Source organism: Fomitopsis serialis (genome assembly GCF_022376445.1).
Source record: "Fomitopsis serialis strain Sig1Antser10 chromosome Unknown B0H18scaffold_18, whole genome shotgun sequence".
Taxonomy (NCBI): Eukaryota; Fungi; Basidiomycota; class Agaricomycetes; order Polyporales; family Fomitopsidaceae; genus Fomitopsis; species Fomitopsis serialis.
This window is the reverse complement of record NW_025954978.1, coordinates 355,720-368,863: the sequence shown is the minus strand read 5'-3', so window position 1 is coordinate 368,863 and position 13,144 is coordinate 355,720. Positions and strand designations below refer to the sequence as shown.

General features: G+C 56.0%; 6 protein-coding genes across 6 annotated transcripts; 4 read left to right on the top strand and 2 right to left on the bottom strand.

Moving 5' to 3' along the window:
• Positions 1–195: 195 nt before the first annotated feature.
• Positions 196–4,043, bottom strand: B0H18DRAFT_162219 (uncharacterized protein). The gene is made up of 11 exons (XM_048036930.1): positions 3,802–4,043; positions 3,562–3,750; positions 3,217–3,324; positions 3,064–3,159; positions 2,724–3,009; positions 2,608–2,673; positions 1,826–2,555; positions 1,619–1,773; positions 1,175–1,567; positions 609–1,120; positions 196–555 (listed from the first exon to the last, which is right to left on the bottom strand). Exons 1-11 carry the CDS (start codon positions 3,832–3,834, stop codon positions 244–246), a joined length of 2,880 nt encoding a protein of 959 aa, XP_047895814.1. The 5' UTR covers positions 3,835–4,043; the 3' UTR covers positions 196–243.
• A 106-nt stretch (positions 4,044–4,149) lies between these two features.
• B0H18DRAFT_995283 (uncharacterized protein) lies at positions 4,150–4,654 on the top strand. The gene has a single exon (XM_048045319.1). It carries the CDS (start codon positions 4,181–4,183, stop codon positions 4,571–4,573), a length of 393 nt encoding a protein of 130 aa, XP_047895813.1. The 5' UTR covers positions 4,150–4,180; the 3' UTR covers positions 4,574–4,654.
• A 221-nt stretch (positions 4,655–4,875) lies between these two features.
• Positions 4,876–7,035, top strand: B0H18DRAFT_995279 (uncharacterized protein). Its single transcript, XM_048045318.1, has 4 exons — positions 4,876–5,082; positions 5,136–5,526; positions 5,592–6,376; positions 6,434–7,035. The coding sequence occupies exons 1-4, from the start codon at positions 4,981–4,983 to the stop codon at positions 6,905–6,907; spliced, it is 1,752 nt and encodes a 583-aa protein (XP_047895812.1). The 5' UTR covers positions 4,876–4,980; the 3' UTR covers positions 6,908–7,035.
• Positions 7,036–8,808: 1,773 nt separating this feature from the next.
• On the top strand, positions 8,809–9,257 carry B0H18DRAFT_1117174 (uncharacterized protein; the record flags this gene model as incomplete). Its single annotated transcript, XM_048033537.1, has 2 exons — positions 8,809–8,894; positions 8,948–9,257. 2 exons carry the CDS (start codon positions 8,809–8,811, stop codon positions 9,255–9,257), a joined length of 396 nt encoding a protein of 131 aa, XP_047895811.1.
• A 1,020-nt stretch (positions 9,258–10,277) lies between these two features.
• On the bottom strand, positions 10,278–11,319 carry B0H18DRAFT_873530 (complex I intermediate-associated protein CIA30; the record flags this gene model as incomplete). The annotated part of the gene is made up of 5 exons (XM_048040300.1): positions 10,278–10,324; positions 10,378–10,573; positions 10,632–10,827; positions 10,895–11,198; positions 11,256–11,319. The coding sequence occupies 5 exons, from the start codon at positions 11,317–11,319 to the stop codon at positions 10,278–10,280; spliced, it is 807 nt and encodes a 268-aa protein (XP_047895810.1).
• Positions 11,320–11,864: 545 nt separating this feature from the next.
• B0H18DRAFT_162143 (uncharacterized protein) lies at positions 11,865–13,058 on the top strand. The gene is made up of 3 exons (XM_048036929.1): positions 11,865–12,452; positions 12,510–12,647; positions 12,705–13,058. The coding sequence occupies exons 1-3, from the start codon at positions 12,063–12,065 to the stop codon at positions 12,969–12,971; spliced, it is 795 nt and encodes a 264-aa protein (XP_047895809.1). The 5' UTR covers positions 11,865–12,062; the 3' UTR covers positions 12,972–13,058.
• Positions 13,059–13,144: the final 86 nt, after the last annotated feature.

Below are 13,144 nucleotides of genomic sequence, written 5' to 3'. Positions count from 1 at the left end.
GATGATCAAAAGTACAGTACATCTGTGTATACAGTGAGATATATCTGTCGTATGGTACAGAACCTCCGAGGATTGGGGTCGATGCGATGTCCCGGGACTGGGCTCTATGGCAGCAGGAGGTGGCGGCGGCATACCCGTGGGCCATAAATTCGTCTACAGAGACGCACGGCACAACAAAATCTAGAATACATAGTTCCGCAGAATAGATGCTGCAACCAAAGGCACTGTCCAACCCAACTGAGATCAGAATCCAGGCGCCCTAGCACCTCTCCTCCTCGGTAGCGGTGCTTTCCGAGGCTTCGTCGTCGGCTCCGCCTGCACGACCTCATCTCCGTCGACGTCCCAGATCTCTTTCTTCCTCTCTTTCGTGAACAGCTTCATTAACTTCCTTTGTTCCGCATGCTGGCCCGGGTCGTCATACCCGACGCACAAGCCCCGGCCTGCGGCCTGTGCGTCCGCGAGGGTGAACGTGCTCGGAGTGGAGAGGACCTCTGGGTCGAATCCGTCGACGGTGGCTCCAGCGTGAGCACTCACAGGGTTCGTGAATGATAGCGACTATCTGGGGTGTCAGAAGGCGGCGCCATTATCTATGAGGGTGAAGAGCGTACCTTCGATTTGGACGGCGGCCTAGCCCGCTTTCCAGCCCGCGTAGGTTGCCCCTTCTCCGAGCCCTCATCCTCAGTCGATGGCCGCTTGCCCAGCAAAGAGGTGATGCTACCGTGCAAGGCTAGCTGGGCGCCCTTTCCTGGCTTGGTCGGTGATGTTGGCAGGCTGGCGGTTCCGGGGTGCTTCAATGGTGAGGGCGACTCGGACGACGGCACACGCTGAGTCGGGAGTGGCGGCAGTATTTCGGCCATTGAGGCCGCGCGACTGTCTTTGACGAGGATCTGGGTGGAGTTGACAGAGATGGTAGTAGCGGAGGCGGAACGAGTGAGGCCGCTGTGTGATCTGCTCGGTGGAGGTGGTGTCGCCGGTGGGTTCCAATGTGTGTCAAGCAGGCCATTCGGCTTTCCAAAAGATTCTGCGCCTGACGAAACATCGTCCGTGCCTACAGTGTTCAGGCCAGGCTCAGAATGGTGATGTTGTAGCGATGTAATTCCTGATTGATCACAAGAGATACCTGTCGCAGTCGGTCAGCATGGGACACGCTCACGCTTCAGTACAAGAAGCGTACCATTCGTGATATCCGACATCGTGGCTTCCGCCTCATCTTTCGCCTTTCCTTTGCCTTTCCGATCTACCTTAGGCGGTGCCAGGTCTAAGTCCACCTCGGCCGACTCTGTCTCGACTCCTAATGGAGGTTCTGGGGCGATATCTGCGTCGTGTTGCGCAGGAGGTATGCTACCGGTATTAGCAAGGGCTGCCAGCCACGCCATATCCACGATCGGGACGCCCCACTCGATAGCCTTCTCCGCCTTCGCACCCGTCCGACTAGGGCACAGAAGATGCGTGGAATGACGAGAAAAGTTTGGCGAGATAGTGGCGCCGAGTGCGCGAGCCAGTCTTCGTATCCAGCACGCTTCAGATTGGTCCAGGCCCGAATGGCTCAGGACAATCCGCTCAGCACCTGGTGACTCAGTCAGTGACATGACCTTCGATATCGAAGAGAAGAAACCACCATCGATAGGAGTAGGTACACTGAGCGGCAGGAAAGCAACATGCTCCTCAGGCAGACATATTCGTTCATCGAATATACATCGCTCGAGCCAGCACTCCGTCCTGTACCTTCTGCGCTCGTCCTCGTCCGCTTCTTGCCGGAAGAAGTTGCTCCCACTGAGAGCATATTGGTCAAGGGAGTCGAGCAGAGGGGCTGGGTACAACGTACCTGACCAGGCGCACGATGATAAAGTCAACGTCCTCGTCAAGTTCGCTGACCAGAGTCCCGCCGTAATCCTTGATGGCAGCTTTAACACTCGGCCCTTGGGCCTCTCCTAGAGCGCGGAACTTGAGACCCTTGAACAATGTCGAAGTGCTTGACTCCGGTTCCGAACCCTCTTCCTCCCTCTCCTTATCCTTGTCACCTGGTACCATTATTGACAGCCGAGACGGTCCCGCTCGAGCGGAAGACTCAGACGGATGAGCAAGGAAAGACGTCTGAGGTCCTACAGGGGCCCGCTTGAATGGCTGCCTCGTACCCATTACATCCTTGTCCTTGCTCATGGGCGCAAACGAGTTTGCTCGTCTGAACGACGACAGCGTAAGTGCGCTTGTTGACCTGCCCTTCATCCTCGCGCTCAGCTGCTCATTCTCCACATTCACGTTCAAACGCTCCATTTTTGTCCTACTCGGCGACTCCTCGCCGCCAGACGGCTGTTGCGGCTGCGACCTGGTTGGACTCCGTACGAGTCGCCCAGCTTGCACTTCGAAGCCCCGCGGCTTGAGCAGGCTCCCCCAGATGGCGAGCATCTCTGCGGGGACGCGCCGCGCAGAGGCGACCTCTTCTTCGTCGTTCACTGCGGCTGCGAGAAGGTCGGTGCTGTTGTTCCTTCTTTGTTGCGGATGAGATTGCGAGCTGTGCGGTTGGGGTGAGGAAGATGGCCGGGGAGGGGTAGCCCCTGTGATAAAGTATCAATCTGACATCGTGAGATGAAGCCGAGATGTACTTACGTTCTGGTAGTTGTTTTCGCTGCGGGCGAGGATTAGATGCTTTGTACGCAGCTTCATCGAACCTCCCTGCGAATCGGTCATGCTCGCCGCCTACGGCTACTCACCTTGATACGCACCTCCGAAGTCTAGCGAATCCCAGAACCACTCCTCCCACACGATCTGGATGTTCGCCTCGCCCCTCTGGTTGAATTTCTCTGCATATTTCATCTTCTCCGTCTGGTCTTCATTCGCGCTCCCACAGACAAGGTGCGTCACCCTCACGGGACGCTCGATGTTCTTCACATACTTGCCGCCATTCTTCGTGACAAGTCTGTTGATCTCCGTGCGGCGCTCTACGTCGTCGATGCCGGAGAGGCATAAGACGACACCTGTGAAGACGGGGAGGCGGTATTTCTCGATGCTCTGAACCACTGTTCAGCTACTTTCAGTATCAGTCAGGGGTAAAGGTAGTCATACCGTTGGCAGGTCTACATCGTCGCCCTTGAGCCAGATGTCGAAGCTCTCCGTGATCCAGTCTGGGTGCATGATAGGGATCTTGTTTTCCAGTGCGCACTGAAGATTGTAGTTGCAGATAAACACAACGACGTGGATAGACTTCGGCAAACTCACTCTGTACTTCGCGCTTCCGGGCTCAGCAGCAAGCAAATGCGTTACTCTGTCCGTCAGGTCGCCAGTTGCGAGTGCTCCGAGCTCTAGAGCTTGTTTGAATAACGTCGTCTATGTCATACAAACTGGTCAGCATTTGCACGAGTGAAGAAGGGTTGCGCTTGCGCATAGGTGATGCATGTCATTTAGTAGGAATCAGCACCAGCTCACTAAGACCCGCAATACTGCCAACGCATAGCATTGAATATAGGTCCGGCCAGCGCAGAGAAACCGTTATCTTCAGCAGTATCGCAAATGGTCGCGGGAGACAGATCGACTGTCGTGTACTCGAAAAGGTGGAAAACTCACCTTGTCCTCAATGCCTGTAGCGCACACGACGACTCCTTGGAAAGGCCTCGGACACAAGTCCACGGTGCTAACTTCCTGCTCCGAGTCAAATCCCATATCGCGAGCCCATGATGGTGGCGCATCTGCATCTTCGCGGTTCCTGCTTGCTCGATCAGACGGAGCTGCTGGCCGCAACTTCACGTTCGGAACCTACATACAGCTGGTGAGCAGCAGCAGAAGATATAGCTATCACATTCATACCTTCGCAGATTTGTTCGTCCTTCGCCGGTTCATTCTTCAGATGATATCGGTTGAGAGTGAAGGAAGTTCGTGAAGGATGCTCAGGACAGTAGATGGTTATTGTGGCTGATTAGCGGTCTCGTTTGCTCCTAGGTCGAATGCTATCCGTGTGTGTGCGTCCAGAGTTCCGCAGTAGTGGTGTGCAGAGATGTGGAAAGAAGGGTGAAAGGGCCGATGGAGCACTCAAGCAACGGTTGAACGATATGGATCGCGTCCAAGCCGCGTCGCGCGCCGAGTGCAGACGCGACCGTGATCTGTGACATGTTTGTGACGTTACGCGTCAATAAGGTCACGTTCCTCTCCTTCGTTGTCTGCCACCACGACGTCGACGAGCACGAAGATGTGGTCGACGCTGCCTTCGAAGCTCTCCCTGCGGACATCCTCTACAAGTCGCCAGTCTATACGGCAATGGGCACGCCTCATCGGTACCGACGCCAGCGAGCAAGTCGAACCGAACACCCACTTCCGCATAACCCTCCGTCGCTCGGCCATTTCCCTGCGCGCGAATGTCAAGGCCACGCTCGTCGCACTCGGAATCCATCGGCGAATGCAAACAGTCTATCACACACACTCGCCTGACATTGCTGGGAAGATATTGCGGGTGAAGGAGCTGGTGCAAGTGGAGAATGTGCCCGCTTCAGCGGTGCGGACAAAGACAGAGCAGAGGCAGGAGAGGAAGCCAACTAGAGGGTATCAGAAGGTGGCCACCAGAATAGGGGAAACTGACTTGTAACGAGGTGCGTAATTCCTTGTTTTTGCAACCCATCGTTGCTAACGTCTATATTCCTGTTCCTCAGTCCTACAGAGGAGACGGTCGCTTAGTGCTGCTCGGCGGTCTGTTCTGTCTTGTCATATCATCGTCTATCTATCTCGGGCTTGCATTGCACAGCATCTATGCTGCTTGCAGGACTACATGTTCTCGATCATTTTCGTCCATTGACAAGCTAAGTGCACATACGGTGAGGTCCTTCTCGGTAGTCCTCTGCAGCCTTGCCAGCGTCTGCTACCTGTTTCTCCTGTGTTTCAGCGTGTTGTGCGAGTGGTGTGCGCCTATCTGTCAATTATGCCCAAGCATTGGTCAACCAACGTCTATGAGGCTGTGCACTCTCCTTCGCCACTTCCTCAGCCCGCCGAGCTCGTATGAACACTCTACACATCGACACTTTGGTGCACCCGGTGAAATCCGTCGCTGTACATCACGCCTACGCTGAAGTCGTTCGTACATTCTCGATCAGTCTCCAGGTGCGCCCCGCGTGGTCGTCAGTTCGTCAGTGCATCCAACAACATTGTACTAGGCAGGTCGACGAAGAATCAGCATTGCGCATCTATCCAGCAGCATCGATCCGCTGTCGTTACAGGTTTCTCTCGCCCATTCCAACGACCGGCTTGACGCGCATTACAAAGTTGATGAATTCAGCACCAGCCCCGGCGTCGACGGCGATACACCACGACCACTGCCTGTTCTTCTAGCGCAGCAGTGCGGGCCACGGGATAGTTGGGAGACTGAGGAGAAATGCGGTTGCGCTCTGTGTACAAATCGCACTGCTGAAAATCAGGGGGCACAGTCCACTACAAATCCGCCCCATCAAACTGATGTCTCAAGGCGCATTGGACAGGCTGAGGCATATGTCAGCCTAGACGTAGAAGCTCCAGAGAAATGTGCTCTCGGTTTGATACTGAGATACAGTGAGTCTATTGATGTCGCTTCAAGCCGTCACAGCACTAGTGAATGCTGATCAGTAGCCGAGCAGAGGTCAGCGGAACCAGTTGGAAGCCGTACTACGACCTGCGCGCGACGGCGGAACTTGTAGATGGGCACCTCACTCCGGCAGTTTCTATCGATTACAACGTTCGCGTAAAGCAGACTACGGGCGAAGACTGGGAGGACGCGATGTATACGTTTGTTCGAGAGCCTACGCCCGCTACCTCGAGCGTTGATGACCTATACGGCGACGGTACCTCTCCGCCTCATTCAACAAACCTGGCGACGTCGGCCTACCCAGATATGCTGGTGTCTTCCACTGTACTCGTGGGCACCACCGCAACATCTGCGTTCCCTCAAATCAACGTCGCGCCTTTGCCCGAGCGAGGCCTGTCGGCGTCGCAAATGGCTGCGCAGCCTTTCGTGCCCGTGCCACCGATCGCTATAGAAATGTTGTGGAGAGAGAGACCTTTCGGCTCGGTGTCTGCCGGTCTCTTCCCTGCTCAATCTGCTAGCTCCCTCGGTCCCGACAACTACCTTGACAGTCGCGCTTCAGATGCCCCTCCGAACCGAGGCCCTGATCCACCGCCGACGACTCAAAGTGTCAGCCTTTCTTCAGCTCAGCCCCAGACCGTCCGATGCGACGGGACTGCGCACGTCGTCAACATTGCATCTTTCCTGCTCGATGCTACATACACCTGGATATGCGCACCTCGCGTCCGCCCCGGCGCCTTTGTGGAGTGTCGTGCACGGCACTGCGGCGAGTGCACTCTCGTAGCTGGCGAATTGACGGCGTACGTCGATGGCGAAGAGGTTGCGAGGACATCCATCGAGGTACGTCGATCTCATGACTCACCAGCGTGCGCGCGCGCTCGGCGCTCATTGGAGCAGGATGTCGCACCAGGAGAATCGTTCAGAGTGCCACTAGGCCTCGACAGTGCTGTGCACCTTGTCCATCGGCGAACATTGCACACGGACGCGGACGCTGCGCGTCCGTTCTCCGAGCAGACATGGACAACCCGGCGCTTAACGCGCTACGTTGTGATGAACACGAACCCGTTTCACATCCCTACGCTTATCCTGCGAGACGCGCTGCCCGTGTCGACGTACCCACAACGCGGGCTGCTGGTCTGCGCTGTCAAGGAAATCGACGCCGACGCGGAAGAGGACAAGCCGATCACGATGGCCACTATGGCTGGAATGGGTGCAGTGCTGGGCGCGAACGTCCGTGAGGCGGAGGGTAGGCAGGGCGAGGGTGTCTTCGAGTGGGTACGAGGGCTAGGCGCTGGTGAGAGCGCCGCATTACAGGCCGAATGGATGGTGCAAGGCTCCTCTGGGGTTACATGGGAAGAAGTTACCAGATGACGCCTTGAGCAACGCGCTGTCGTATACAATATTGAATAATTGGAAGTCAGGCGGCTATGTAGACGATGAGTCGCCGAGTTCAACTCATTAGCACACAGAATTAACGAAACCGAAACCTCATTCATGAACGGGGAGCGAACTTGTGAGAACAAGCAGAACGACGGTCGACGGGCGCGAGTGTCCCGGGCGCGGACGATGCCCGAAGGGCAATCGCGTGAGGTAGATACACGAATTTCCCCTCATTATATATACCCTCCCCCTATCTCCTCTCGGCGAGGTACTATCGCGGCCGAGCTTGCGAGCTCGTCCCTGACCGTATGCTCCAACAGAACTCCATGTCCTTGACGTCCTCAAAGGATTGCGCGCCTCCGACTTGGATGCAGCGCGAGACATCCCAACCACGCTCCGCGCTTTCGCGCATCACCCGGACAGTGCCCCCGATTGCTTCTACGCTGCACATCGTTCGTCGATACCGCGGGTGGTCCAAGGCACCCGCGTGGAATGAAGTTGCTACTCTGATGCCTTCCCGAAACGTGTGCACAGCCACAGGCGGAGGTCGTTAGGCCTTTGTCCGACTTTCCCGTCTTCCGGCTGACCTTAGCTTGCCTTAGCCACAAACCTCGGTCTATTAGCTCGACATTCGTCGATACTTGCCAGTGGTCAATTCCTGATGCGGAACGCCCCTGGATACCGAGGCCGCCTCGGGGTCTAGCGGTATGTGATCATATAGTAGCTGCAAGTTCACTCTATTACATACTACTCCACGGGCAGCCCGAAGGATCGACCTCGTCGACGCTGAGGTAAGCCCGCCCGGGGCGCCTATTTGCAGTAGGGATGCAATCGCGATGCGGAACAGAGTGGCGCTACTAATCAAGATAGATGATGGCACTGAACATCTAGATACAGATCTAGTCGCCGTAGTACGAACTCCGAGTCGCTGGCCTCCTCCTGCCAGAATGTGCTACCGCCGAGCCACTGTCTTTCATACGCCATCTCTAGCGACCCGCTTTTTCTGAGTCAGAAATCGCCCACCAGTTTTGCGACTCCACATCCCGGGTGGTCGCAAGTTGTGTAGCTCGTTATCAGACCCGGCCGCGGCGAAACACGCGGCGCGCACAGGCGGGACTCTGGGTCGTCAATCCTTGTGCGCGTACTGTGGCGCTTGAAATCAATCCGGCAACAAGTTGTATTGACGGTGTCAGCTTAAACTACTTCCAGAATACTTGGGCAAGCAGCAGACTAATAGGCACAACTTAGCGAACTAGCAGAATGGGACAATATACATAACAGATTTACTTACACCGTAACAATCGCAGGACACAACCGTATCGTACAGTCGCGCAGTACAGCGGCGTACAGTGGCATGAACCATGCAATATGATTGCTTCACCCAAAACCACGGTCTGCAGAATTGGGAGAGCGCTTGACGCGACCGACGTTCCCGTCCTGAACGAGATCATCGGTGAGACAAGTTACCGGTGCGGGTCGCTTGCACGAACGAATCGACCAGGGGCCGCTCCTTGACCGCCCGAGCCCCTGGTCCATCGGCCTGAGGCTCGACACAAGCCCCTCATGCACCATGTGGAGGGTCTTGGTGTGAAACTAGGGCAATGGGGTCGCGTATGGAGCACATCTTCACGTCCTTGGCTGTAGCTGTCGGGACGCCGTGCCAGTGGCGAGCTTCGTCGTATAAAAGGAGGGGCAGAATGCTACGGAAAACCAGCTCAGCCTCTTCATTCCTTCTGAGTTCACTGAAAGTCTCGCACTGGTTGGTGAGTGCCACGGGTTTGATTCTTCTGGAGGGCCGCACTGATATTTCCTTCGCAGCGTTGCTTGATTTCCTTACGACCCTCAATCTCACCTCTTACGACCACCGTACCTCACACTGCAAATAAGACACGATGCGCTTCACCACTGCGTTCACTCTTCTGCTTGCGTCCATCGCGGCGGCACCCTCGGTCATGGCGCTGCCCACTGGCTACGAAGCGTGAGTCGTTCGACAGCGCAGCGGCTCAAGCTGAAACTGACGCGGGTTCACAGTGCTGAGCTCGAGGCACGCGACTTCCACTACGACGTGCAGATCCTTGCGCGTGCAGTGGCGGATGTCCTTGAGGCCCGCGATGCGTCGCATATGCTGATGGCTCGTGCGCCGACGAAGCCAAAACCCTCGCCCAAGTACAAGAAGACGGACCCTAATCCGCGTCCAGCTGACGCAGAGCACAAGCCGCCGCCCTACAACCCGAACGACCCGATGCCGATCCCGGGGTACCGCATCCACGACCCGGCCCCCATTGGCGGGCACCCGGCTCAGAAGAAGAAGGGTTCGAAGTTCTGGAAATCGAAGCCCTGAGTGGAGCACGCATACGTCTAGGACGTGGAGTAGATGTTGCATTTTGTAGACGATCGCTGCATCCCACTGTTCGTGAATTATGAGATTGAGGTCCCCATTACTTCTGTGTGTGCTATTGAGCTCAACTCGGCGCGTCCTCGTCCCTTCGGCCATTTGACTTCCAGCTGGCAAGCGCAGCGACAGCGCGATGCCAATCGCCGAAATTCGTCGAAGAGGCTACCCTTAGTTTCGCACATGTGACCGATCATCTGGACAGGAATACTGCAATCGCACCGTGGCGAAAAGTGCACAAGTGCGTGCCCCTCTCGGCACTAATATGAGGAGGGGAGAGCGGAGATGGACCGCCGTCTTTGTCCATTCCGCACGGCGCATGCACTACAGCAAGGTACATCTACACCCGGTTTCACCATACAGGTTGCAATCCTTTCGTCACATCAACAGGCCCTGAGGTGCATTAGCGGATTTTTAAATAAGAGGGCTCGAGATAACCCATCCTTTATTCCATGAGGCAGTCCTCCTCGAGGTATGCCCGCGCCAAAGACAGCGACCGACTAGGGTAATTGTGCACATCATTGTGCGAGTATGCAACGTCAAGTAAAATTGGGACTGAACCCAGCGAGCACGTCAGCGTCGGACTCCTTGCGCGATGGCCAAGGACCTGAAAATAAGCACGGCTGCAGGTTGGCAAGATGCTGCTGTGTAGGACCCGCCGCCCAAGTCCTAGCGCGTTTGGAGAACCGTAGACCACACCTACTTCAGGCTTGCAGTTCAAGGCCAATTTGTACAGGTGCACGGTACTCTTACACGGTTGCGCATGAGACCGCCTCATTCAGGCTAGAAATCGCCACAAAATGAGTGTAGCATTCGCACCGGCGGGGTGAAGGCACGAGCGTCGAGGTGGAAATGTTCATCGATATCGACGAATACGGACATGCGTTTTGTTCTCCGAGGAAATCGCGTAGGACCTGCACGGATTGATGCCACCACCCCTGGCAGATGCAATGACATGAGAGCTGGCCCTCAAACGGCCGGCCTCTCCCACTGCGTCCCATTTGAAGCGTCCGTTTCTAAGGAAAGGTCGCATGAGTACTGACGCAGTCAGGAAGGCCTCGTCACTCACTAGGTGCAGCGTCTGGCGGGACGTCCTCCTCGTTCACCGCGAAGATGGAGTCGACGCCGAGCTCGTACGGGCCCTCAACGCTGCTGTTCCCGCCGAGGAGCGAAACACCGACGGTGCGCACGCGCTCGCGGTACATCTGAATCTGGTCATACGAAACCTCACCGACGTTCGTCAGGACGAAGGCGTCGAAGGGAATCTGTGGGGTCAACAATGGGCGCGGTCAGGCTTGGCGGTTCAATTCACGGCGCACGCACGTAGATGTCTTCCCACCCGCCGTCGTCTCGTCGAAAGTACAGCCGATGTTGCCAGAGGTCGGTCGTGATAGGCCCGTCCGTCTGGATGTTCACGTAGTATGAGTTCCGCGTGCGGGGGTGCCCGGCGGCACGCACGCGCAGCGCAAGGAACTTGTGCATCGACACGTCGTCCATGATATCGCCAAACAGCGATGTCCTAGGCTATCGTTCCAAGCACCATCGTAAAGGGAGAACACGTCAATGAGAACAAACACCCAGCATACAGGTAGGTGCGTGCCTTACTCCTGAAGCCCGCGTACCCGCCGCGGATCCGCCCCTCGAGTCCGTGGCGGACACCGAGCCGCATCTCGCCCCAGAACTTCGCCGTCGGTCTGGAGAGCTCCGCGAGCTTTTCGTTCGACGTGGACGGTGACGCGGTGGACTCGTCCAGCGCGAAGTTGACGTTAGACATCCCGCCGACGTCCGAGTCGCACCCGGTAGCGAATTGCTTGATAGCCTCGTGGGTGTTAAAGTTGAAGAGCGTGATTGGGGCGCGGGAGGGCTCGTCCGCTCCCGTCATACGTATCACTGCGACATCAGGTCGTCTCTCAGGTCGGAATGAGGATATGCTCCGAGGCTACGTACTACGCGACGCGTTGTCCTGGACGAACTTGCTGCTCCTGTTCAGGTACGCCGAGAAACGAGACATTGCCATGATTGTAAAATACGAGGGTTGCCCACAGCCGCGAGAGCGTTTGGAGGAGAGAGACGTTACAAGGCAGGTCGCTGGAGGACTGCCGCCTTCCTGCACGGATGCCAGGCATTGCGTCACTTGCCAAATCAAGGAAGAGATAAGATAACGCTTCCGAGCGTGACGCGGTGAGCAAGATTTGACTTGCCACCATCCACTGGTACCTGCATGGGAGTTCGGGAAATGTACCAGCTGCAGCCTCAATAGCCTAGAGTGGGAGTACACTACAGCTGGCTCATGCATGATCACGACCGAATCTTCTGACTTTGCTAGACACGCAGGCGAGCTTCACCACTCATTTAGGCTCGGCCTGATGATCCCGGTATCATGCTCCCCGCCACTTAAGTTGCAAGTTTGGCTTACGACCAAAGCGTAGGAGAGCGAGCCGGCGGTGCTGTCGCGAAGACAACAGGTAAGTGTCATAATTACCATTCTTAGCATGTTAATATAACGCTGTGGCTTGCACACTGGCAGTTCATGTTGCGCTTTGGCCTTCTATTGGCTCCGCGCGCTTTGATCCCCCCTGGCTGGCCACTTTGCTACGAGTAACTTCGTTCTACGCCACGCTTTGTCGTGCATCGTGGCCACTGAACGTGTCTTCCGCTATATAAGGGGGAGCTAGAGCACACAATGGCACTCACCTCTCCACCACCTCTCCCAACATTACGCACACCCAAGAGCCACAACCACTTGATACATCCATGCTCTTCTTCCTCAAACCAGAAGTCAACCCTACTCGTCCTGCCATCAGTGATCAAGTTATGCCAGCTAGGTCCGAGACTGTGATCGTGCCGACGCACAACGGCCGAGGCTCCATTGGTCCCGACGGAAAGGAGCCCGCCTGGCACTTACTCCGCCTGGACCCTGTCGTCGTCCCTCTGCATATCCCGTTACCTGGACGTGTCAGCCCGGTGTTTGAAGGATTACAAGGGATCTCATTCAATTTGAAGGGTGCGACGCAACCTGGAATACCCTGGGATAGTAAATGGCGTGATTGGGTCTTCGACGCAATGGAGGACCCGACGGGCATCGCGCTGCCACGCCCGAGGCCGGGGATGAAGCCAGAGAAGACTATTGTGATACATCTTAACGTACGTGATTATTAATCTATCTCTTGGGAGGCCTCATGAAGCTGACGTGCGCTGAAGTGGCCGGGCTATGCATGCGAGAGGTCCTATAAGATCGCCACATACCGACCAAATCAAGACGGCATTGACATGCCGCTCACTCGATTTGAACTTCTAAGTGACCTTTTCACTTGCTTAGAAGTATACTGCAAAGTTTGTGTACGTCCCCGGTTTGTCTGTAATCCGAAACTAAGCTGACTTCACGTGTCCGCCCAGTCGTCGGAGGACTGCACTGTAGTCTCGACAAGGTGGTACAATCAGCATGGCGTCTCTGGCACCCGGGCCTGGCGGCTCGCGTTACCGGGTTACGACGCGCAGGAAGCCGGCCACGTCACTGTGGACTGTCTGTGGGTCTTTGAGCTAATGTATAGCTCGGAGAATGTGTTCATTCCGAGGCTTGCTCTCGCGGTGCAAACTGCGCCTCCGCACCAGGGACAGCCACTGTATTCGCAGCGATATGTACAGTGCAACGACTCGCAGTAATTGCTCGAAGAGAAGGGTGGCGATCACACTTATATGTCAACTATGTCGGAGTCTGTGGAATTGTTGTATGACCGTATGCTTTATGCCATGCCATTTATTGTTTCTCAAATCAGTGGAAATACTCCCCTTCGACGAGGTTTCAAAGTTCGAGGTCCAGTGCCCAATTGATAAAG

Coding starts and splice junctions, on each gene's coding strand:
- B0H18DRAFT_162219 (XM_048036930.1), bottom strand. CDS start 3,834: ATGAACCGGCGAAGGACGAACAAATCTGCGAAG. Junction 2,674..2,723: donor GGATTCGCTAGACTTCGGAG/GTGCGTATCAAG, acceptor ACCGATTCGCAG/GGAGGTTCGATGAAGCTGCG. Junction 1,774..1,825: donor ATCATCGTGCGCCTGGTCAG/GTACGTTGTACC, acceptor ATATGCTCTCAG/TGGGAGCAACTTCTTCCGGC.
- B0H18DRAFT_995283 (XM_048045319.1), top strand. CDS start 4,181: ATGTGGTCGACGCTGCCTTCGAAGCTCTCCCTGCGGACATCCTCTACA.
- B0H18DRAFT_995279 (XM_048045318.1), top strand. CDS start 4,981: ATGAACACTCTACACATCGACACTTTGGTGCACCCGGTGAAATCCGTC. Junction 5,083..5,135: donor CATTCTCGATCAGTCTCCAG/GTGCGCCCCGCG, acceptor ACATTGTACTAG/GCAGGTCGACGAAGAATCAG. Junction 6,377..6,433: donor TTGCGAGGACATCCATCGAG/GTACGTCGATCT, acceptor TCATTGGAGCAG/GATGTCGCACCAGGAGAATC.
- B0H18DRAFT_162143 (XM_048036929.1), top strand. CDS start 12,063: ATGCTCTTCTTCCTCAAACCAGAAGTCAACCCTACTCGTCCTGCCATC. Junction 12,453..12,509: donor CTATTGTGATACATCTTAAC/GTACGTGATTAT, acceptor CGTGCGCTGAAG/TGGCCGGGCTATGCATGCGA. Junction 12,648..12,704: donor AAGTATACTGCAAAGTTTGT/GTACGTCCCCGG, acceptor GTGTCCGCCCAG/TCGTCGGAGGACTGCACTGT.